The sequence below is a fragment of the Triturus cristatus genome, chromosome 6 (genome assembly GCF_964204655.1).
Source record: "Triturus cristatus chromosome 6, aTriCri1.1, whole genome shotgun sequence".
Taxonomy (NCBI): Eukaryota; Metazoa; Chordata; class Amphibia; order Caudata; family Salamandridae; genus Triturus; species Triturus cristatus.
Genome location: NC_140589.1, coordinates 911,962,496 through 911,988,660, shown reverse-complemented (window position 1 = coordinate 911,988,660; position 26,165 = coordinate 911,962,496). Strand labels below are relative to the sequence as shown.

The 26,165-nt window shown below is 43.0% G+C and overlaps 1 protein-coding gene across 2 annotated transcripts in view; it reads left to right on the top strand.

The window, feature by feature from the left end:
• The first annotated feature begins 233 nt into the window (after window positions 1–233).
• Window positions 234–26,165, top strand: part of SLC2A12 (solute carrier family 2 member 12) — a 516,964-nt gene continuing 491,032 nt past the window's right edge. For both annotated transcript variants that reach the window (XM_085611583.1, XM_085611582.1), the window contains exon 1: window positions 234–530. In XM_085611583.1, coding sequence (XP_085467709.1) covers window positions 431–530 — 100 coding nt within the window. In that variant the 5' untranslated portion in view covers window positions 234–430. The remainder of the gene's footprint in view (window positions 531–26,165) is intronic.

Sequence of the window (26,165 nt, the reverse complement as noted above, 5' to 3'; positions counted from 1 at the left end):
TAATTTTATTAATTTTAAATCCGATCGAGGCTTATTTTCCTTTGTGAAACGGTTATTCTAGCTCACGATGTAAATCCGCTCGGAATGTAAATGCCCAGCGCCTTATAGAATTTGTGTTCTCTCGACAAAATAAAACAGCATACTGGAGCTCCCGCCCACTCAGCTCTGATAGGCCGCTAAGAATAGATCAGGCGGTGTCACCAGCGAAGGGCAAAGTCTTTCGAAAAGGGAAACAAAGTTGTTCACACAGCCCGTTGGCTCTCGACTTGAGCTCTGCGCTCAGCGCCCAGAAGCGTCGACCAGAGAAAGGCAGGTGGAAACATGAGCCGCAGAGGGGCGCTGCGCAATGGAGAACTAACTGTGCTCTGAGGCCAGCTCCAGCTCCCCAGCCAGGGACCAGAGGGGGGGAGTGTGCCTCCTTCAAAAGAGAATGGCGTCTGGGCAAAGTAGTGTTGACATAAACCCGCAGTGCCAGCACCTGTGGGAAGCTGGGAATGATAATAGCTTGAATCCGCTTCCAAAGCATACAGGTATGGCGACAAATGATACCTGCTATTTTGGAAGCATTATTACCCCGCCGAGTATGTACATGTTTATGATTCATACCATTAGGGTATCCCCATGAGTAGCTTTTTCTACATTGTCGCTGTAGGCCCCAGCACAAAAAAAAATGTATATCTGAGCTACTAATATTGTTTCCTTAATTTAGTCTTTTTTTTGCTGGCCGCTATGCTGTGCTGCCTGAGGCACCCAAGGACTTGATTCTTGGCAACTTGATATAAATTGGAAACAATAGGTTGTTTGCTTGTCTCTGTCGAATTCTGCAGCCAGGCGCCACGCTGTAACGCAAACAAAGCAACGTTGTTTCTGGCGAGCAAGGAACCTTCATTTCTAACTGTTGTTGCCTCCGTCAAAGAGATGAATAGAGAGAAATTGGAAAAAAATGAACCTTGTTGCCAATCGAATTGAAGGGTTATATGTATTCTAACTGTATTAATGTCTTCTCTATTCAAATGTATGGACTACTATTATAAACTGATTATTAGTGGAGAAACCATGTTGACCATAAGTTGCTAGTAAATTGAATTGTTTTATCTGAGTGTAGCGAGCATGGACTTTTGGTGTGATTCTGGATCTTTTGCTTGAAATCTATCACAGGATTTAGAAGTGAGCGTTCACCTCTGAAATTTGAGTATCTATAGACTGTTTGGGGCATATTATCAAGGACGGTGTTAAAATTATCGCCGGTTTAGCGGCAGCAAACTGCTGCTAAAGCGGCGATAATGGGCTTGATAATATGCCGCAGAGAATTCCCATTGAAGCCCATGTTGACACCAGAACATGTGAGCAGTTTATTGCTACTAAACCGGCGATAATTTTTAACGCCGTCCTTGATAATATGCCCCTTAATTTTGTCTGAGGTAAAACCTCTTCTTGGATGGTATCCTCAAAGCTCTGTTTACTGCATAAGATGTCCATGGGAATGCTGTTTTGATTCTACTTTAATGAGGCAAAATTCAAATCAGGTCATTTGCCATATTCAAAATGGGTTCTTTAACTTTCCTATAAAAGTGTTTCTTTATCCTTTATTTAGAATTTCTTTCATTTTTACCATATGCATCCAAAGTACAATCAAAGGTGCAACACTTCAAGCCCTCTGAATACACCAGCAAAGGCTAAAGAGCTGCCGTCTTTCGACATCCCCAACAGCAGATGAAGTTAGCCTAGAAGTCCTCACCATCTTCATACTCAAGGCTGAAAAGTGTTCATGCTTTGAAAGTGTAGCCCTTAACCTATGAAAGAGAGGCGGGCCTTGTTGTCCAGCATCAGGGACAGAATCCTGCACTATTAATCTGTGAACGGATATTACTATAGGTAAATTGTGCCTGGATCCATAAATCCGTCATGGCCATTGCTGTAAGGAAATTGTGCCTGGATTCATGAATCCATGAAAGCCTATTACTATAGATACATTTTGCCTGGATCCATGTGGAATTGCTATTTGTACTTTTTGCCCAACTGTACAGGAAGGAATAGATTTTGCTTCTTTTTTTTTTTACTGCTTATCTTCCATACTTATTGGTGTGAAAAGTAGTAGAAATTGAGATAGATGGGGAGGCAGGAGAATAAGTATAGAAATCTTTCGCCTTTGTTCCTTTTCCTTTTCAGACTTAATGCAGAATACTACATACATCTAAGCTCCCAATGACATTGCTGAGTGTCCACCCTCTGCAGTTATAAGTTATACACATTATAAATTGCTAAAAAACAACATTTTTGTAACCTTTATGGAACGTATTGCTTAGCTGTTCGAGCAGTGTGAGCTGTTTTGAGGCCAGGGCTTGGAAATCAAAAGTGAGGATTGTCTTCTAAAAGGCACCTTTCTCTAAAGTATGCCAATCGATTTGTTGGCACGTAAAGATTAAAACATAAAAGAACAAGATATTAGGTATGGGTGGTAATATACCAATATTGGAAACACAGAAACAGTTAAACCTATGTACATATAGTCCATTGAAAATACCGAAGTACAGAGGTAACAAAGTAATTTTTCATACTTTTTGCCAAGGTAACGCAAGACATACGCCCTTATACAAGACAACTGCAGATCCTTTTCTGTGGCCGCAAAACATGAATGTTAAAATGGAAGATATATATTATCTGTCGAGAAAGTCCTACTCGAGAGGTTTTTAGGCTTCGTGATGGTAAATTCAACAATTTCTAGAGGAATTGCTAAATCCGGAGAAGGATTCACTGATGAAATTTCATCATAGAGATAGAAAGGTGCAGGAAATTCAGCAGGTGAATGTTCTCTAAGCCTCACCATTACTTTTAGAAATCGGAAGATTTTCCGTCATTATTGCCACCCAACTCTTAATCAAGCGCTGAATGTTTGTAGCAAGTAAAGCAAATTAGGGGCCAAGATTGGGCAAAAATGTGACCTCTAACATAATGCCATCTATAATCAGAGAACCTAAGGGATGCAGCTGCAGGGTCGGCATGCTCTGCTGGTGTGGACAGGTTGCAAAAATTATATCGTAATGCCCCCATGTCTATTGAATCATGGAGAGCATTTTTCAATATGTTGACCCATTACTCACTGCATTAGAGTTCAAGTTGCTAGTTTTTAAGCCCAGTTGGACCGATTGACATATAGGTGACCCCTCGCGGTGATGGTAATGATAAGCAGCATATTGGTAATACCCCAGAAATTACAAGATTTTGGTGCTAGTTAATTTTAATAGTGAAACTCACTATCCCACTCCAAGGCTCTTGCAAATTTCTCATACAAATACTAACCTCGTCATAGTCCTTCCATCTATCCCGTTTAGAAAACTTCACAACTACAGGCCATGCCCTGTCTGCTTGTCTTGGGTTAACGTTAAAATATTAGGTATTTGTATAGTACATCTCTGTCAATATTGTAGCCTTTTACCCCTAGGAGTTGTCTCAATTGTGTAATGGTTCAGAGCTCTGGGCGACTCTGGATTTTGTGTTTTATCCCAATTCACAAATCTGGTCAAGAGTCTCAGGATCACGCAAGTGAGGAGAGTGAAAGATTTGGTATGTCATTGATGAAGGTGAGTATTTTCCTGTTATTTCACTCTGTCTGTCTTGTGTCTGACCCTGTTTCACTCACAAATCAGTATCTTGAATCCTATGCTTTTGGACTCCATTCATTTTACTGGACTTGCACTAAGAGCAGTCTAAGCCTAGTATTACTCACTGGGCATCATAGGCTTTCCAGTGATTGATTTTTGACTAAGGCCTGCTTCACAAGTTGATCTTTAAATTCTAAAATCTGTGGTAATGTCCTGGTACTACACATATCTGAATTTCTAGTTTTGCAATCAAAATCCCATGTCCTGGATAAATATGGTCTGGACATAACTTGCTGATATTTATCAGGGAAATAAATGCTTTTGTGAATACACCGGTATACATGCCAACATTCACATGCCATTAACCAGTATCATGTAAAAACTTTCAATTGAGGGAAATTTATTACACCAATACATCTCTTTTCAGTGGAGGCAGACTTGTTCATGTGCGACAAATATCCCCCTAATAACCGGCCCACTCCTTAGTGAGAGTTTAAGGCTTTTTACCATTTCACATGTCAGTACCATTCTAGAGAACATTGTCATGAATGTGTAGACTCCACACACTATCTCCTTTCCTCGTGCTATATCTGCACTGATATGAGATTAAACCCTAAGAGGTGACTCCCCAGCACTTTGCAGTGCCTTATAGAAACTCAAATAAATGAATGAGTGTGGTGTATTTTTGTCATAATGACGAAGGTGCTGTGGGCACCTTAATGAAGAGTGTCTTGTGTATTTCAGGTGTGGCGTACTGCAGTGTGAAGTGTTGCTTGCATGAGGGCACATAGTTCAAATTTGGAGTGTGTTTTGCTGGGTAAAGACGTTGAAAAGCTGTGCCTGTAATGTTTTGAATGTATTTGTTCTGCTGCAGGTTCATGGTGTGGGCACTTGGAGGGCCGTTTAACAGAGTGGCAGCTACTGGATATAATGACTCTTTGTCCTGTATTGAATCTGTGTGTTTTTGTTAGGGTTTTTCTACTTTGAGGATGCAAATTAAGGTCTAGTTGTTTGAGATCACCGTGAGATGTTTCCCTACACACATGGAATGAGGACATACCAGTAGGAATTGAAAGATGCGGATCCATGCATGCAATTGGTAAGCAACAGTTGATATCGGGGCACTGGACCCTTGTGCAAAGGTTGGAGTGCGAGAAGCTCAGTTTATAAATGGGCATTTTTGGGAGAAAAAAATATTTATAAAGTTTCTATAGCTCGAACATGACCCTAGTGGGTATCAGTGCGCTTTACATGATAGGAAGGTAGGGTATAATTGAGCTAACTAAAATAATCACATATATGAATGAAGTAAAGAGCATTGGGAATACACAAATTACTAAGCTTGTTCTCAAAGGTATTCCGCAATGAAAAGGTCAGGCATCATAAGAGAGTCACAGGTATGGTTACAATCAATAAACACAGGGGTGATATGAGTTGAATACGATGTGCAAGATGGCCATATAATGAAAGGAAGCTTGATGGATGACGGGTGTAGGCGTAAAGTAGATCTATGTTAGCCTGGTGCTGAAAGTAATACATTACCAGTGAACTGACTCTTGTTACTTCTGTGGCTGTGATGCACAACATTCAGGCGATATATTAACATTGGACAGCATTGTTTAAGTGTAGTGTAAGTGTGAAATTTCGAATGGCAAATTGGTAGGGAGATCTCCTCTGGCACTATGGAAGGTGTAGAAAGGGGTGGAGCTTGAAGAACTAGGGCATGTCAGAGTTAGAAAAGTGTATGGGAGTTAAATATAGGACGGTATAAGATTTTATGTGTATTTGAGACATAACATGGGGCAACCGATAGAGAAAAGCCTTCTTAGGTACATAACCAACATTCTAGCTAAGGTCCATGTAACTATTGATTCACAAGACATTAGACTGACACATGCATGAAGTTTCCTTGTGAACCAAGGACCTTAACGAAATTGTGTATTTCATAATATGATTTTGTTTCTTTTAAGGGTAAATGTAACAGAATCTGCTGTATATTTGTAAAAAACATTAATTAATCTGGAAAATACAAGCAGTCAAATAACTTCTGAATAGGTAGAAACATCAATATTTCTTCATTTAAAGGTAAAAGTTATTGTGATTATTAGTATAACGATTTCCAAAAGTTTTTTGTAAGTCTTCTGAAAACGTCTGCCCTAATCTAACTCTCGGTAAAGCATATACAAATGCAAATGGCTTCACCAAATCTCTCACATATCAAGAGTCTATGGGACTTGTCCTCTGTGCACTGTTGCTAGGGTATGGTTACCAAAATCCAAATGATAAGTCTAAACAACGCTAATTTTTCAATAAATGTAAAATACCTTTATCCAACATCAAACTGAAAAGTTATACAATATATTCACATGTTGAAATTAAATCAATAACACAGTTCAGGGAATTCAAAACATTCCTTAGAAGTGTAACAGATTTGATACAGAAAATTGTCATCATTCCAAAAGCTTTCGTCGTGCCCAATGCATTTCGGGCCGCAATTGGCCCTTCTTCAGGGGCTTGAACTCTGGAAATATGAACAAAATATGCAAAAAATGTAATACATACAGGTAGCAAAAGCATCGTCATGAACAAGGTGACAAACATGAGAAATTGGCCCAAAAGTCAATAAATATTTGTACAGCATGGTAAACTTCTGAGAAAGAAGGAAAAAAGACCCTCCACCTTCGTGAATCAATGCGGGTGAAATACTCACTATAAAACACTTAGAAACCTTCTGGTCTGAAAAAGACAAGGAATGAGAACACTCAGCCAAACCGCTCACCAAAAACTACCTGACTAAAAATAAATCCACGTGAATGTGCGGAAAATCGTACCTCTTTAGTCTCGATAGACAAATTCGAATCGCCCAAAGGCTAATCAAAAGAGACCTGTCGACGTAAAACAAACATCAACATTGGCCCCAAACTGATGTGTGAATCGTGAAAAAGTGGCGTGTGCAAAACAAAACTGTTACCTGCTCGAACAACCGGCTGTCCACAATGTGCACTGCAAGGACGCTGAAATCTCGGATCGAGTCGGATATACACAGCGCAGTGATCAAACACTAGATTTAAATGCACGCCGGAAGCGGGAATGCGCGATCGGCGGGGAGACTATCGACGACTGACTCAAAACAAAGCCAGCAAATGCGGCCGCCATATTGAAACGATCCTATGAATACTGAAAGAACAAGCTAACGCTACGAACTTAAAAGAGAAGAAAATGCGGAACACACAATGCTGTCCTCATTAACGCTAACTTGCTGAAGCATAAACACTACACCAATGCACCATTGAGCTCTAAATACTGTGACAGATACGGAAAACGCTGGCCTAATAAACAAAATACCCAGAGATGCTCACACGCGATAAGAACTCAAGAAAGGTGATGAAAATGAATAAAAGTGAATAAAAAATAGTGCAAAATACAGAATACCATGATACACGTTGGTCTTAATGCAGACATGGCAATATGCACATGTAAAAGGATCATGCGTGAACACTAGAAACAGTACCAAAGATGTTATAAATAACATGAATAATCTATTTTGTCATTCATTCCTTTGTCTACTAAAGTATCTAGGCGCCTGATCCAAAACGTTTCTCTTTGTAAAAGGGATCTGGTGAGATCCATGTCTGGGTGATGTATAACTCTTTCTAAAACGGCAAATTTTAATTGGGCGATGCTGTGCCTCTCATCTAACCAGTGAGTAGCTAAACTGCTATTCTTATTTTGTGTTCTGATCTGATTGTACTTTTGTGCTCTGATATACGGGTTTTGATTTTGCGTTCAGTTTTAACAACATATAGCTTCCCACATGGGCATTTGATATAATAAATCAATTATTGGAATTACAATCTGAGTTATTAAATAGTTTAATAATTTCTCCTGTGCTTGGATGATGCAAGAGATTACCCATGATGACATTATTGCAGTGTACGCAGTTGGAACACTTGTTCATACCTTTGAAATTAGTCATAGAAGATTTATTCGGAGTGCTGATAATCTCATTCAAATTTTTAGATGTGGTAATAGCGAACAAAGGTAGCTCTTTAAAAATGCCGTTGAAATCGGATTAATTCTGAAGCATTTCCCACCTGTTGATGATAATTTTCTTCATCTTCGATGAACTAGTGGAGAATTTCGAAACAAATACTTGTCTCGATGTTTTCTTCTTAGGTTGGAATTGTAACAAACTGCTCCGAGTGTATTTATAAGTACGTACTATTGCCTGCTCAATCACTTCGTTGGGGTATCCTCTATTTAAATACATTTGTTGTTGGTGATCAAAAGGCTTTTCCAAGATTCTTTGTTCCGAACATATCCTTTTAATCTGCAGGAACTGGGAAAAAGGTAAATTATGTTTAAGGTTTCTAGGATGGAAACTCCGAAAGTGAAGGGCACTGTTAACATCTGTTGTCTTTCTATGCACTACAGTTTGAATTATACCGTCACTAATAACAAGAGACACATCTAGAAATGAAATGGTTTTGTCACTGATCGTATGAGTGAATTGAATATGATCATCATATGTATTGAGTTGTTCGATTTTGTGTTCCAAGAACTTCTGGGTGTTAGTCCAAAGTATGAAAATATCATCAATGTACCTGCAATAAAGCAGGAGATTTTCTGTCCATCCACTATCATTGTAAATGTGGTCAGCTTCGAATTATGCCAAGAAAGTGTTGGCATATGCAGGGGCCCCTGCAAAGCCCATAGAAGTACCTTGTTGTTGTAGAAAAAAACGGCCATTCCAGTAAAAATAGCTGTGGTACAAACAAAAATGTAAAATTTCAAGAATTAAGACTTTATCGGCTCTGATCAATGATTGGCGCAACAAAGCCCATTCCACCGCTTCCATACCAGCGACGTGCGGAATGGAAGTGTATAAAGACTTAACGTCGATAGTATAAAGTAAAACCCCTTCATTGTAGACAACAGAATCCAATTTTGACAAAAAATCCTTGGTGTCTTTTACATAAGAGATCCATTCCTGGACAAAAGGTTGCAAAAAATAATCAATGTAATGCCCTAGAGGCTCAAAAATAGTACCACATCCAGTTACAATTGGCCGCATGGGAGGATTGTAAAGATCTTTGTGAATTTTCAGAAGCATGTAAAGTAGAGGTCTCCTAGGATAATCCACTGTCAAAAATTGTTTGGTGGAGGCTGAAATCCAACCTATCTCATGAGCATGGTCTAGAATACTCTTGAGAGTGGTTTTTAGTTCATTAGTAGGGTTTGTATCTAAAGGTAGGTATGTCTGTAAATCTGCGGCATGCTCTTGAATGGAAAATGTGTAAAAAGTTCTGTCCATAATTACAATAGCTCCGCCTTTATCAGCTTTCTGAACACAAATCTCAGTATTGTTCTGAATTGAGTGTAGCATGTTAATTTCATATTTTGAAAGATTCTTCTTCTTGGATTTTCAGAAATGCATGCAGAGAAAATCTTTACGAACCAAATGTTCAAATGAATCCAAAATTTTGTGAGAAATAGGGGCCTGAAATTTGGATTTAGGACAAAACTCCAGAAACTCAGTTCTCTCAGTGTCAATTTTGGTTGGTAACACGTTCGTGAAAAAATGTCTCAAACGTAAAATCCTCATAAACTTGAAAAGTGCTACTTCACATTCTAGAACGTTGGCGTCATATGTGGGGACAAAGCCCAACCCTCTGTTGAGAACTTGGATTTGGTGTGAAGTGAGTTCCGTGGAAGAAATATTGACAACTAAGTTTGTTTCTGAATGCGTGTGCGTCCGGGTTTTCCGACTGCTTCTCCTGGTTTTCCTATTTTGGACGTTCCTGGTGGTTGACTTAGATCTGGACCCTTGGCTAAAAAATGAGCAGGAACTTTACGCTGATGATCCATCTGTGACTTCAGTTGAGGTTTCAACAACTCTTATCTGAGTGTCAGCTGGTGGTCTGGACGTGCTAGTGTCCGTTTCGGTGGCTACGCTTTCTTCCGAGGAAGTGGTTGTTTGCTTTTTAAAATATGACCGTCACTGAGCATAAACTTCGGCCCAGGTGTAAACCTCATTTAATTTATAGTCCAAGGTGTCTCTTTTGTATTTGCGCAATTTTCCCTCTTGAAGTTCTTTGGTGTATTTATCAAGTCTGAGGTTAATCTCATCGAGGGATTTCTTCCAATCTACATCCTCCATACGTGAATGCAAATTTTGTTTAATCTCCTCAATCTCATTGTTGATTTCATTGATGGCTTTAGATAATTACTCCACAAGTAATAAAATTAAGTCAAGTGAACATTTGTTGAGAATTGAATACCATCTTTCCATAAAGTCTTTTTTGAGATGGAACCTGAATAACATTGGTTTTATGGACAACCTCAATCCACGTGGAATCCTTTTTGCATGATGGTACTGTACTAATGTTGAAGCATGAAGACGTTGATTGATTTCTCTCCTGACTAAAAATTCCAGTTGTTTTAGTTTTCTCTCCCCAAAACTCGGGCAATGGCGAAGACATCTTGTGTTTGGGTTTTGGCGAGGATAACTCCACAAACATACCCGTTCCATAGTTTCAATTGGACCTCTCATCTTAAAGTGTGCCTACACTTTGATGTATTAAAAAAAAGTACATTTGTGCCTTAGCAGCCTCATAAATTGGCATCTCACAGTACAGCAAGGATTACCACCGTTATGCTAGAGCCATCATGTTATAGGAATTTCCAGCATTGCACCAGGGCCTGCATGTTGCCAAAGAGCGCCACCATTGTGTACATTATGGACAGTAAACATTAGTGAAATATTCATGTATATTTTATATCACTATCAAGCAATGCCTGAGCCTCACAGCACTATCAATAAAGACTAAACATCCAAAGTGGCTCCCCCTTCTCTGTGGAATCCAACATTACTTTTTAGAAATTCTTTGCATGCCACAGATACTGCCTCCAAACTTAACAAACTGGACGTTGTAAACTGCCAATTAAACCTGGCAACATAAACCCCTTGCCAGGCCTAAAACTCACCTTTTGATACATGTAAGACACCTGTATGGCAGGCCCTAAACAGCTCCTAGGGCAAGGTGCACTGTATTTAAAACTTTGCATACCACAGATTCTGCCTCCAAACTTATGAAACTGGACGTTAAAAGTTGTGGCTACCCCACCCAATAATACAAAGGATTCCATTATGATTTTCAGGATATCACAGCAAGCAACTGATTGAGTGGGGAGTTGTCCTTTCGGTATTTGCCATGAGCTAGAAAGGGAGGCGGGGGAATGAATGGGGAAGAGAGAAGAGAAAATGTAATCAAGTGAAGGTTGAGAGTGTAAAGGAGACAAATCCGGTTTAAAAACCATGGCTCTCTGCTCCAAGTGGTACCTAGCTCTCTTTTCCATCCGTCCTCTCTCCTTAAGTGCTTTGAGGCTTCCTCAGGTTGGAGTAAAGTACCAAATAAACATTCTTCTTAACACAAATGTAACATGACAGTGATGTTAAACATTGCCATACATGTTTTTAGGTAAAGCTTTGGTGGAATGATAGAATTAACTGCTGATTTCAATGTTTTTGCGTTTTATTCGATATTCTGAGGATGAAGTCCACCATACAGGGTATTTCAGCAGTTTGTCAGGTACAAAAAGCAAATACAACAGTATGACAAACACATTATGTTACTAAGGATACAAACACTTAGATATAACTTAGAGCAGGTAGTACAGGAGTGTATGGGGGCTCCTAAATTGTTGGCACAGATATGGTGCATGTATTATATCAGTGTGACACAAAATAGATTTAGGGGTGGAGGATGAAGAGGTGTGGCAGATATAGGATGGTGGGCCCCAGCCTGGGCGAGCCTTGCTGTTCAGTACTATAATTAGGACACCGGGGGAATGCAATCATGAGGGGATATTATGGGTGAGGAGGTGTTCCCTCGCAGTGATGTCACCCCACACCCGAGACCTCTGAAGCCAGTTCACCTCCAAGGAACAAGTTATTTAAGGAGTGCCTAAGTTTTCTGGATTCATAGGAGGCTCCCAACGGGGTAGTCCGCTCCTTTTTTCTGCAGTCTGCCCCAAATCGCGCTGAGCATGGCACACTGGAGAATGCAGATATGCAGTCTTTTTCTTGCAGTCACATGTAAGTACCACACAAGCCCCCGTTTGGTAGTTTATCCTGCGCAGGTAAGTGTTTTTTATGACATAAATATTATTTCATTAAAAAAAAAGATTATGGGCTGAGTAAGATGTGTAACAGTAATGGAGGAGGTTCAGGGACTGGAAGAGGCAAAATGGGGTAAGGGGTTTTTAGGGTTCAGGGGAGGTTAGAAGTAAATAGAGCTAAGGGTGTTTTAAGGTACTGATGTGAGGGACTAAGGGTTCTTAGGGTTCAGGGTTGGTGTTAGACCTGTCAGCTTTAGGATGGTCTTTCCCCAAACCTCTTGTCTTCTCCTCTTCTGTTTGCTGAATTCATTTTTTTAACCTTAGGACTTCGTGCATTTTACCATTGCTGCCAGTGCTAAAGTGCTCGTACTCCATCTCTAAAACATGGTAACACACGCTAACACCTAAATGCCATATTTAATTTACTTATTAGTCCCTAGTAAAGTGGCATACCACATTCCCAGGGTTGGTAAATTAAATGCTAGTAGGCCTGCAGCACATGTTATGTCACCCACTTAAGTAGGCCCTTAAAACAAGTCTCAGTCCTGCCATTTCAGCCTGTATGCAGGTTTAAACTGCCAATTCAATCTGGAAACATAAACCGCTTTCCAGGCCTAAAACTCTCTTTTTGATACATATTAGACAGCCCTATGGTAGGCCGTAAACTGCTCATAGGGCAATGTGCACTGTATTAAAGAATTTGGATATATACTTTTAAGTTTTACATGTCCACATGTCCAAATTTCCCCTCCCGCCTTTCTTCCTGACTGTGCCTGTCACTCTACCTGCAAGTATGAAGCTTTTGCTCAGCAGCCTGGAAAGCTACACTCAGGTGAGCTCAGATGATTCTTCAAGGAAAGGGGTCTTTCTGCAAAAAAGAGTTTTAAGAAGGAGGAGCTCCAGAAGGCCCTCAGGCCCTGAGAGGAGGCCCACCAGTTGAAAGCCACAGCAGAGGAGGATGAGAATGCTATGGAGGAGCAAGAAGAGGACCTTGGCACAGGCTACGGGCTATAGCACCCTGAAGAATAGGAAGAAGACTTGCCTATAGACGGGAAGCCCCCTGCTAGGTCAGGGAGCATTGTGTCTTCCAAGGGTCTGTCCCCAGAGGAGCTGGAGGACAGGAGGTGTGAAAGAGAGTTTAAGCTGCTGCTGGCTAAATTAAAATTGGAGGCAGCCATAGAGGAGGCTGCTGTCAAGAGAACCTTAAGCAAAGGAAATTGGCCCTGGAGGAGAGGCGGGCCAAAGAGGAGGCTTCTGCAAAGAGGGCAGAAGAGGAGGGCACCCGGACCTTGAGGTAAAGACGTTGGCCCTAGACGAAAGGAGAATGGCCCATGAGCTAAGTCTCAAGGAGATGGACATCAGAGCCAAGCAAGTAGAGTCCAGCAACAGTGGTTTACACTGGAGAGGTGTGAGTCCACATACCGCAAGAACTGGTGCCCATCTATGTGGTAGGAGATGACTGGAATTTTTTTTTCTGCATGTGAGGTAGCCCTTAGAATGCACAGGGTCCCAGAGGAGGATTGGGGAGCTAGCTTGTGTAAGCACATGGCCACAGTCGGGAGGGTCACCCTTCTGAAATTAGAAGTGGGGGAGCAAATGCAGTGTGCTCCCATGAAGGCCATTTTACTTGCCAGGTTTGGGCTGAGCTGCAGGTTAAGAGACAGCCACAAACTCCCAAAGCATCTTGCGGTAGATTTCTAGGATTATTCCAGTGAGGCACCTAGTGGCTGGTGAGGAGCAGCAAAGTTAACGATTATAATGAGCTGTACTATCTGATTCTGAAAGAGCACATGCTCAATTTCCGTTTTCCAAAGCTTAATCAACACCTGGCTGATAGGAAAATGCCTGGGTCAGCATCAGAGTGTCCAAAAAGGTATCTGGGAGGCTTCTCAAAAGGGTGTTCAGGGTCCTCACAAAAAAAGAGGGGGCGAGAGAAAAATAAAAACCAGGAGTTCTCTCAAGGACCCCAAAACAGTTGACATGGGAAGGGAATCCAGCCCCACTCTGACCAAAAGAGTCTACCTTCTGGTATAAAACGATTTGTTCCCAAGTGCCAGATGTGCTACAAGTTTGGGCACATCAAAAAAGGGATGTCAATCATCTCAAGAGAGTACAGCTCCCCGTTGGTGGGCAGACCCCAAGTTGGCTAGTGTAGCGCTTGCTGAGGAGATTGTTCTAGTTAGTGTGAGGGAGAGAGCAGAGATTGCCCTAGTATCCCTGGGTGACAAGTAGATGGTGCCCTAAGCCCACATGCCTTCCAATACTGCTAAGTAAAGGCAGTGGGTCACCATTGATAGACAGTTTGTAGTCTCTGAGGGACACAGGAGCCAGCATGATGACTGTGAGGTGTCCTCTGTGGTCCTCAGAGCAGGTGATAACCAATGCATTGAACCACGTTGTGGCAGCAGACAACCACGAGAGTCACTACCCAGTGACTCTGGTTCTCTCTTTGAGTGGGGGGGTCTCAGGTTCTCTTAAACTATGTGTGAACCCTGCCATGTCTGTAGATTGCCAATGATCTGGAGCACACTGTCTGGAAGATAGTGGAGCTCAGGTCACACCTGGAGATGTTAGGGTTGGGTCTGCATGACCCCCGGGTCCATGGCTGGCCACGATGGGAGCCAAGGAAGCCTGGAGTCTGGGAAAATGGCCCAGCTGCCATTGATGGTCTCTAAATATTTTCTTGTGATATTTTATATTAAACGTGCTTTACACTCTTTTTTTCTTTTGGGAAAGCCAGACGCCAGAACCCCCATGGTCCAGATTGATGGGACACCTGAGGAGACTACTCCAGATCCTACCAGGGAGGACATTGTTGCCCTGGTTCACCTGCCTTATCCTGCTGGGTGGCAAGATGAGGGCTAGCCCACTAGGGAGGAATTCTGTTAAACACTAAAAGAGTGGCCAACTCTGGAGGGCTTGAGGTGGCAAGCTGAGCTCCAGCCAGCATGTAAAATCCTATGGAGATCACTTCATATATTGTGAGAATGACCTCCTATACAGTGAGCCCAGTGTTTCTGAGCCTAGGGCAAACAGAGTTTTGGTGGTTTCCCAGTGCTACAGAGCCTTCTTACTGAGACTGGCTCACAGCATACCCGTGGCAGGACATTTAGAGTAAGGCAAGACCCTTGCCAGGTCTGTCACCTTCTTCTATTGGTCCTGGAAGAAGGCCACCTCAGATGCATTCTGTAGGATATGGCCCACCTGCTAGCCTAGTGGGAAAACAGAAATAGCTCAAGGCTCCCCTGGTTCCAATTCCTGTTGTTGGAAGCCCCTTTGAAAGGGTGAGCATTGATATTGTTTGGCCCCAAAACTGCCTTAGGCAATAGGTTCATCCTGGTTTTGGTGGACCATGCCACCAGACACCCGGAGACTATTCTTCTGAGACCTGCAGTGGCTCGAGCCCTGATTAAGATTGTTGCCAAAGTGGGGTTCCCCAAGGAAGTGGTGTCTGACAGGGGCACCAGCTTCATGTCTGTCTACATGAAGTCCATGTAGGGTGTGAGCTAGCTACAGCCTGCAACTTCATCCCACTGTAGATCTTTGACCTCCATAAAAGAGGCTAAAGGCTGAACAAAGAAATTTCAATGCAAACACATCCAGCGGTTCCTCTATGACAACACCTCCTCTGACACCACTGGCTGCCTTGCCCCACTGAACGTTACCTTCTGAGACACTTTTTCCTCAATTTCCTCTAAGTTCGAAGGTAAGCGGATATCAGGCTGAATCGACTTCTTATATCTTACGTACGATCCATCGCTGTCAACCATAACATTAGATTTTTCCCCAGTCTTGCGTGACTAGATGTCCACGGTTGGTGCTTTGAAAAGGCTGGACTGTTCCTGTGAGGAGCAGGGTCAAGACTGATTTGCATTTGACTGGGTGCAAATTGAGGTGGCATGGTGGGCCAAAAAGGATTGATTGGGATGCAGCCCAAGCGATTGCCAGTGGCTGAGATTAGTTCAAGCATTCCATCCATCGCCTTGTTATTTTTGCATTTGATGCCATAAGGGTGCCAGGTATGCCCAGACATTGGTTCCGGGCTCACTGTGCCACTGGAAGCAAGCTATACCGTATTTAAGAGCCTTAATAAGGGCAATGCCAGTACTGGGTTGCTTGCGTTCTGGTTCTGGGAGGACCTGGTCTGACAGTTTGGGCTGCACTGTTCCCATGAGAAGCAGGGTGAAGACTGACTTGCAATTGGCTGGGTCCAAACTGAAGTGTCATGGGGGTGGAACTATGAATTGGGATGCAGCTCAAGTGATTGTCAGTGGCTAAGAGTAATTCAAGAATTCCATCCATCACCTTGTTGCTTTGATCTTTTAGACGCTATTTATCATTGAAAATTTAAAAAATTCAAAACTTCGGTTCCACTGATTGGAGTTTTGTCAGTTTGGTGTTAAAATATTTCTTATAGTTTACTCTAGTTTTCTAAATTATTTTAGGGGTTTTCTCATGTTGTGTTTTCACTTTATTACTATATAGTGCTGCATAAATAATTTACACATTGCCTCCAAGTTAAGCCTGATTGATTTTGTGCCAAGGTGCCAGAGGGCTAAGTACAGGTTAATTTGGTGACTTTTTGTGGGTCACCCTGACAAGCATTGTGGCTCTCGCTTCAGTAGGGTTTCAGTCCCCTCAACCAACAACCTAATTTCTCACAGGTGGGTAAAGGGGGTAAGGGTTTCTTAAGGTGCAGGATAGGGTAGAGATAAAGGTTGTAGGATATTTTCATGGTTCAGGGGCTGTTAGATGTAATGGTGTTAGGGGTAATAGTTTATGGTTCAGCAGCAAGTAGATGTGAAGGAGCGTAAGGGGTTGTTAGGGTTCACAGGAGGGTAGAAGTAAAGGGAGGTTAATGAATAAACAAAGGGGGTTTGCCCAAACAGAAAAAAGGGGGCTGGGTGGCTATCTCCCCACTAAAATATTAATATGTGTATATATATATATATATGTGTGTGTGTGTGTGTGTGTGTGTGTGTGTATATATATGTGTATATATATATATATATATATATATCAATCATAGCATTTGTAAAGCGCACTACTTACCCGTGAGGGTCTCAAGGCGCTGGGGAGTGGGGAAAGCTGCTACTGTTCGTGAAGCCAGGTCTTGAGGAGTCTTCTGAAGGTCAGCAGGTCTTGGGTCTGCCGTAGGTGGATGGGGAGGGTGTTCCAGGTCTTGGCGGCGAGGTGGGAGAATGATCTGCCGCCGGAGGTCACTCTTCGGATGCGGCGGACTGTGGCGAGGGTGAGGTCAGCGAAGCAGAGCTGGCGGGTGGGGGTGTAGACGCTGAGTCGTCTGTAGAGGTATGCTGGTCCGGTGTTGTGGAGTGCCTTGTGTGCGTGGGTGAGGAGCTTGAAGGTTATCCTCCTGTTGACGGGGAGCCAGTGCATGTCTCTCAGGTGGGGTGTGATGTGGCTGCGGTGAGGGATGTCGCGGATCAGGCGTGCAGAAACTGTTTCTGGAGTTTGGCCGAGGCTCCTGCGTAGTGGGCGTTTCCATAGTCCAACCTGCTGCTGACGAGGGCCTGGTTGACCGTTCTTCTCGTTTTGGTGGGGATCCACTTGTAGATCTTGCGGAGCATGCGGAGGGTGTTTAAGCAGGAGGAAGAGACGGCGTTGACCTGCTTAGTCATGGAGAGGGTGGAGTCGAGGATGACCCCCCTAGGTTGCGTGCCTGGTCGGTGGGTGTTGGAGCTGTTCCCAGTGCGGTCGGCCACCAGGAGCCGTTCCAGGCCCAAGGGGTCGATCCGAGGATGAGGACCTCCGTCTTGTCCGAGTTCAGCTTCAGTCGGCTGTTCCTCATCCATTCGGCGACAGCCTTCATTACTTCGTGGAGGTTGGTGTTGGCGGTGTGGGGGTCCTTGGTGAGGGAGAGGATCAGCTGGGTGTCATCGGCCTAGGAGATAATGTTGAGGTCGTGCAGTCGGGCGATGTGGGCGAGCGGTGCCATGTAGATGTTGAACAGCGTTGGGCTGAGGGATGAGCCCTGGGTGACGCCGCAGATGATCTCGGTGGCTTCGTAGCGGAGGGGGGGGGGGGAGGGCGGACGCTCTGTGTTCTGCCGGAGAGGAAGGAGGTGGTCCAGTCCAGGGCCTCATCTTGGATCCCAGCGTCATGGAGGCGTGTGTGTAGTGTGCAGTGGTTTGCTTGGAGGCCTGGAGGTCGTCAGTGAACCAACTGGCTCTCTTGCTGGTGTGACTGTTGGAGGGTGTCTTGAGCGGGCCGAGGGTGTTGGCGCAGTTGTGGATCCACTGTCTGAGGTTGCGGGCGGCGGTGTTGGGGTCGGTGGGGTCGGCGGGTGGGCACTGGGCGAGGGTGGTGGTTAGCTGGACTTCGGTGACTTTGCTCCAGCAGCGGAGAGGCATCTGTTGGGTGCGGTGGTGCGTGGTGGGTTTCCGGAAGGTGAAGTGCATGCAGCGATGGTCGGTCCAGTGGAGTTCGGTGGTGTGGTTGAAGGAGACGTGGGGGCTTGCGGAGAAGATGAGGTCGAGCGTGTGGCCAGTGGAGTGGGTGGGTGTTGTGAAGAGTTGTCTGAGTCTGAGGTTGGCTAGGTTCTATTGCAATACAATTTCTTGCATACGAACTCAGCTGAGTTAGCGGTAGCTAAATTCCAAACGAGATATAAAATAATGGATGACTATTGAAATTTAAGATCCTAAGGATTTGCGTGTAGACAAGAGGCTTGAAATGTAACCACAACTTTCAGGCGATTATGTGTCAAATCGATAATAGGAGAGTTTTTGTCTCAGAAATTGGATCATGAACTGTAACCAACCGCAACTAATTATGCATGTGGAGGCATTAATCATGTAGGTACTCATCCATATTTGGTGCATACAGGCATTTTGTTTAGCACCAGATGGCAAAGGAGCCTGCAAGAGGCTCTAAATAACTGACATGCATTGGGGACTCCCTCTTTTTACATGCGACCAACCGGCAAGAATTGACTGCATTGAACACCCCAGCCTGACATCGTGGTCATTACAACGTAAGTCGTTATGACTTGCGCTGGATGGTGCTCTACCCTAAGGAATAGTATGATTTACTATTCCAACACCTTCCCTACTGTTACGCACACTGGGGTTGGAATAGTAAATCATACTATTCCTAAGTCCAGCGCCTCTAGCACAAGTCGTTGTAACGACGTGTTGTAATAACCGCGATGTAACGTACCGCGATCAAAATGATCGCGTTGTATCATCACATATCCGATTTTAATAGATCTGGGGTAGTAGTGAAAATTGATTTGCTGTTCCAGGCCTGTAGATTGTCTAACCACCATAATGCTTCTTTCCTAGCCTCTTGATGAAGAGGGATTAGATCTGAAAAATATAAGCTTGTCCTCAGATGGCGAATTGTGAGTCTCTGGAGTGCCCGATAGTGAAGAGGTAACAATTGCCACCATGTGGATCATCTATTAATTTCAGGCTTAATTTGAAATGTCGACATTTCGACAAAGTACATAGGAAAGGGCCACTGGTTGCCTCAACTGTGGGTTTCAGGACTGGGTGAGTGAATGAAGAAGGAGCAACCTATGTAAAAGGGGATGGTGTTAGGGTTATTAATATAGATCTAAAATAATTTGTGTGTCTGGTATATCTCTATTAGATTTATAGTTGTCTTCACCGGGATACAACCATCACCCATGTGTAATCAAACAATTCCTAATTGAAAGAGAATGTAAAAGGCCCCAAGGCTCATCATACCATGGCAATATTAATCCACCTAAAAACTACAAATACAAGCCATCACTCATTTGGCTTATATGCACCGGAGGACGTGAGGCCTCTATCACTAAAAAGACTCACCTTATCAAAGGATTGTCAGAGGTCAGCAGAGGTAACTTTCAAACATATCCTCCCAGTACAGACATTGAAGCCAAAGCTTTGGTTTACTGCAAATCCAATTACTGCATCCGCCCAATCATGAGTAAAAATAACATATTGTGCATCTATGAATGGGAGTTGAGGGCAACTATGAATCTAATAGAGATATGCTAGACACACAGCTTCTTTTAAATCTGTTTTAATGACTAACACCTTTCACTTTTTCATAGATTGCGTCTTCTTTTTCACTCACCGAGTTCTGAAGAAGACCTGCCGTTGTTGAGGCAACCAGTGGCCCATTCCCATGTGCTGGTTCGAAATGTAGATATTCCATAATTAATTCTGGATTGAATAGATGATTCACATGGTGGCAATTGTTACCTAGGAACTGTTCATTTGTTGGATGAAATAGAGTGCATACATGTACTTGTGTGGTTTAAGAAATAGGTCTATACCCCCCCTTCTTCTTCTTCACTATCAGTTCTCACAAGCACCTCCTCTGAGCACCCATTATATTACAAAATCTTTTTTTGGAGCTAAGAGTTAATATTTTGAGAAAAATTGTACGATTACTGTGTTTACAAAAATGTAACTTAAAATTATTTGGAATGTAATATATGTGTGTGTCCAGATTTCTTTGATTTAATCTGTTTTCCTGCATTACCCTCATATCTGGTGATTGAGTTGAAGGTTTTTTTTCATACATTGTTTGAAGATATTGAGTACTTTTGCCGTCCGTGATCGGATGATCTTTAGTTGGCTGACCCTCCTTGTTTATTCTCCGTGTTTGTATGCTATTTTGACCCCTTTCGGGATATCTGTTCATTTCGCTTTTTATCTGTGACGTAGTTGGATGTATATGGAGTGTTATTGATTCTGTTCTAAACCTAGGTGCAGCTTCTTGTCTCAACCTGTTATTCCATCTTACTGCTCCCTGAAGAAGGTGAGACCCACCATTGGGGTCACACACTCAAACGCGTGTCGGGGCTGGAGTCCTTTGTTTTCCATGTCTCCCCCCGAGACTTTCTATTTATGGCATTCATTATATTGTGTTAATAAATTGTATTAACATGTTGTTACATTTAATTAAATTATATTGTGTTGACGGCATTACCATCTGACCATATTGTACATTGTGGTCTTAAACAGTTATCTCAGTGCCTCCGACCCTGTGGGGGGGGGGGGTAATCAAATGAAGGAATTCGGAGACTGTTGGACATGTGTGATTTCTGTGTATGTGCGAATGAATGGGTATGCATTGGTTTGATAGAGTGAGTGTTTTGTAATGTGAATGTTGCGCCTGGGTTTTTTGTAAAGTTTTGTATATTTTTGAATATTTATCGATTGTATATATTATGACTCTCTGTGATTTAACATAATACATTTGCTGTAATGTATCTTATAAACATCTTATGTTTGAAAATGTTTTTAGTTTTTTGACACTGCATTGCTTCATTGGGGGTATGTGATTTCCTTGCGCTTAGTGTATTATTAGCACGCGCACTGACGGGCCCAAATGACCATTAAATATAATAGCACAAGGAGAAACTACTGAGAAGGAAAAACATAAACTGAAGATAATAAATCTTTGATTAACTGAGCATGTGACAAGCCAAAACAAATAATCTATAAACTTGGCATTACAGATAATGAAAACAAAGTAAACTATTAAATCTACCTTAAAATTGTAAGCAATGAATTAACCATGTTAACACAGTTGACAATTAAATATAAAGTGACTTAACTGACTGCAAGATGACCCAAGGACTATGTATTTAGAGGAATAATGAGACACCTTTGTTTGTAACAGTTAGTAGTCCAGCACCTAAAATTGCAGAGTATTGTATCTTCTATATTGTTATCAGTTTTTGTTGCATTGCTGTTATAAAAAAGCTGCTTGTAATTGAATTTAAAGGCACGAAAGACAACCTAGTATGTGCCTCCATTCTTGACTTGAAATTAAAACTGAAAATGGGCACCAAAATCAACAAGGATTGGTAAATGTATTAGGTTTCGCCTTTGTGATTAATAATGTATATATTTTTTGGTAAGCTTTAAGTTGGTGAGCAGTTGTACAATATAGGATAAAGAAACTCAGTAAAAGTGTTATGACTTGTTGGTTATATAAAGCGGTCCTGTACCTTCAGGTGATGTTGGCGGTATATGAAACTGACCCTGAAAACAATTGTGAAAAGCTGGTTTAAATGTGTAGACGATTACTTACTTGTGTGCTTGTATGAAGTAACTGGTGGTAATATAAAGTGCACCTGTATCTTCGGGTGGTGTTGGTGCTATATAAAACTGTCCCCCAAAATAAAACTGTGAAAATTAGGTTTGAATGGGGAGCTGATTTGGGGTGTGTAGGGGATCTATGCAACTGTGTCAGTGCATTTGTCTGTTTGAGCAAGGCAAATTATGAGTAGATTTTGAAAGGTGGTGTGTCATAAATATTCATCACAAAAGAGCTGCTCCTAGTGTGATAACCCAAACGAGTTACAAGAACGTCGTAAGTGTGGGCATCTCACAAAAAGATACGGACTGGTCTCACACACCACCTGGTGTCATGCTTCATCATTGACCAGTCCTCGCCCTCCAAAACCTTCGTTTGATGGAGGGCGGGCATACACTTGATGACAAGGATGCACTTCTAAGTGATGGAGTGGGGGCCCGTGACTATGTGAGTGAAGTTAAAAATCATTATAGTAGTCAGTAGCAGTTCTTTAATGTGAGATGAAAACTATATGATATTAAAATATAAGTGCGACGGTGATTGGGATAGTTATTGTTCCCAACCGTCTAGTGAATGATCTCGTGGATGGTCGACATGTTTCTGCCTGGGTGGCCCCGAAGGGTCCGTGGCATTCATCAGGACCTAAATAAAAAGAATAATGGGCTCCGTTCTTACCACATATGGTAATGTGTCACCACTGCGGGAGTGTGGCATAGGTCACACTTCACCGTCTAAGAGCTGCTTCCAATAGTGAAGCCTGAAATAGAGTTTTTGAAAAACAATGTAACTCGCTGGGTCATTTGTACCTGTAAAGAAAAAAGGAAGGAAAAAAAGGGGGGGGAAGAGACAAAACAATGCATGCATTGGGTGTCGTGCGTGACACAAGTGTGTGCGTGACTTGGTGGCACTCTATTTGTGTACACTAGTGCAAAAATGTGGTGGCAGACGGTGCTGCCACCAGGCTTACCCTAATAGTTTGGACAATTTGCCCCATGGGGGAAGGGGCGGAGAAGAAAACCACAGTTGTGTTTCCTCTGTAAGAGAAAACATGACAAAACAGTTCTTTAGTAAAACCGTTTAGTTAAAAAAGGGAAACCACAGAACGAGATATGTCGTCATGTTAGCCAAACTCGTAAGGTGAGTCAGCATTGTTCCACCTTATCACATACCCATACTATCTTGCTCACTCCATCATCAATCACTTCAGACACACTCTTACTGTAACTCGTGATCAATGCGTCCCGCAACCTATACGTCCGCTCCCGGTCCTCCCGAATGTGAGAATGTCAGGGAGCAGGCGGAGTTTATAAAGGTTACTTCCAGGTGCTTAATTGGGGAGGGCGGAACAATTAGCGTGAGTTGACAGCGCGTGAATGATTCCCGGTGTCCCCGGCTGCTGCTGCCTGGAGCAAGGATGTCGGTCAGAGGCGTGTGAGAGTCGCAAGGAGACGCGCTTGATTCGATGAGGAGGCTGGGTTTTAACGGCCAATGGTTGGTGCCGAGAGACCTGTGCAGGCGATAGTGCGCTGAACAATTGGGAGTGAGGAGGGTTACTCTCATTGGATGGACTGTATAAGAAATTCTAAAACCCGCTCTGATAGGTGGAACTGCGGCGGGGGGCGTGGTCGAATATCGAATACGATGTAGCCATGGATGTATCGTTGGCATGGAAACGCACATGTAGTAAGTGCTCATGGGGTGGTGGCGCGATCCTCCGGATGTCGGACTCGGAGTGGAGGTAACTCCGTGCTGGGTATGTGATATATTAATACAGACAATGATTGTGAGGGTCTCATGCTGGACACGTGAGATGGAGATTCTATACCATGCGGTTGAGTGATGCATACAATTCATGAAGGGTCATAAGTGGCAAGCGCAACTCTTGGGTCCCTGGATGCTTATATGATCATAAACAGGAGCGATCTCCCGTGCAATGAACTTCTATGGTATTAGAGAAACGCTCCCATACATACAGCAGTCAAGAGGCGCTGTGATGAATAAAACCTTTAAAATGGTATCTCAGTAGTTTCAGAGTAGACGGTCAGTCACCATTAGGTTAAGCCAGAGTGTATGCGTCCCATACAAACAGGGAGAAAACAACGCTACAGACCTACTCCACAGAATTGGACATTCAGTTCAGGAGATGAAAGAAGTGATTCCAGCAGTGATGAAGGCTCAGGACCACCTTTCGGAAGACAACCCCATTATCAACCTCTGATGCAAATCCAACAACCGCAACACCCTCCCTTCGGCTACTGGCAACAACCGTATTTCCCACCAGGTTTTGGCTATCCTCCCGGCCCCCCTTCTTTTTTATTCCAGGGCAATTAAGCACCTGGAAGTAACCTTTATAAACTCCGCCCGCTCCCTGACATTCTCACATTCGGGAGGACCGGGAGCGGACGTATAGGTTGCGGGACGCATTGATCACGAGTTACAGTAAGAGTGTGTCTGAAGTGATTGATGATGGAGTGAGCAAGATAGTATGGGTATGTGATAAGGTGGAACAATGCTGACTCACCTTACGAGTTTGGCTAACATGACGACATATCTCGTTCTGTGGTTTCCCTTTTTTAACTAAACGCTTTTACTAAAGAACTGTTTTGTCATGTTTTCTCTTACAGAGGAAACACAACTGTGGTTTTCTTCTCCGCCCCTTCCCCCATGGGGCAAATTGTCCAAACTATTAGGGTAAGCCTGGTGGCAGCACCGTCTGCCACCACATTTTTGCACTAGTGTACACAAATAGAGTGCCACCAAGTCACGCACACACTTGTGTCACGCACGACACCCAATGCATGCATTGTTTTGTCTCTCCCCCCCCCCCCTTTTTTTCCTTCCTTTTTTCTTTACAGGTACAAATGACCCAGCGAGTTACATTGTTTTTCAAAAACTCTATTTCAGGCTTCACTATTGGAAGCAGCTCTTAGACGGTGAAGTGTGACCTATGCCACACTCCCGCAGTGGTGACACATTACCATATGTGGTAAGAACGGAGCCCATTATTCTTTTTATTTAGGTCCTGATGAATGCCACGGACCCTTCGGGGCCACCCAGGCAGAAACATGTCGACCATCCACGAGATCATTCACTAGACGGTTGGGAACAATAACTATCCCAATCACCGTCGCCCTTATATTTTAATATCATATAGTTTTCATCTCACATTAAAGAACTGCTACTGACTACTATAATGATTTTTAACTTCACTCACATAGTCACGGGCCCCCACTCCATCACTTAGAAGTGCATCCTTGTCATCAAGTGTATGCCCGCCCTCCATCAAACTAAGGTTTTGGAGGGCGAGGACTGGTCAATGATGAAGCATGACACCAGGTGGTGTGTGAGACCAGTCCGTATCTTTTTGTGAGATGCCCACACTTACGACGTTCTTGTAACTCGTTTGGGTTATCACACTAGGAGCAGCTCTTTTGTGATGAATATTTAATATTGGAGGCTGCTGCTCCTAGAACCCCATGCCTCTAGTTCCCCCCTCCACACATCCAGTAGAGTTTTCTTGTGATTGGTGTCATAAATATTGCCAGGTGGAAAGTAATTTTTTGTAGCTGATTATGGCATACTGAAAGTGTGTTGGATATGTGATGTGCTAACTATCTATTGTACACTAGTTGCAGGGCGAGCCAACTTAATGCAGCACTGGGCAGTCTGTAGGTACTCCTGGTGCACTCTGGGAGCTGTAGTAGCAGTGTCTAAAGCTGAGGAGGACACACTGTGGCACCTTAGGCAACCCACGGTCAGAAATTCCACAGGCCCTATAAGTCACGAAAACTGGTTGCATTCTTGCCTAACATTTCTCAGCTCGCCAGTTCAATAGACTGGTCTTTTTCTATAGAGTATTCTCTATGTGTAAGGAAGGGGGTACTTTCAATTCCAAGTAGGTATATTCCATCGTATGTTTTGAATAAACCATATTGATATCAAGGTTGTTGTGCCAATCACATACATCTTTTGTCATCCTCTTTGCAGTTTGATGGCAGTTTGTCTAATGCCCCTTTTGTGTGCTTGCCATATTCAGTCAGAGTTAGTAGAAGAAAGCGTCCACTGTCTGGCTTGCCCGTAATGATCATTTAGCCCATTGTGCCACTCACCTCAACTGCCATGGGAATAAATTAGTATATATGACAGGGCGAGCAATTCTGTTTGCAGATGTTGATAGCTGTTCTGTCAATTAGTTAGCATTAAACCTGCAAGTGAGCCGAAGGAGGGTAGGAGGAGTGCAAGGAAATATTCTTGTAGGAGATGGCCCTTCTAACTGCTTTTTATGATGATCAAACCTCTTGAAGAAGCAACACAGGATCAGAATTGTTTTGTGGTTGTAGTTTGGGCGATCTATTCATAGATCATTAACCTCTGCATGAT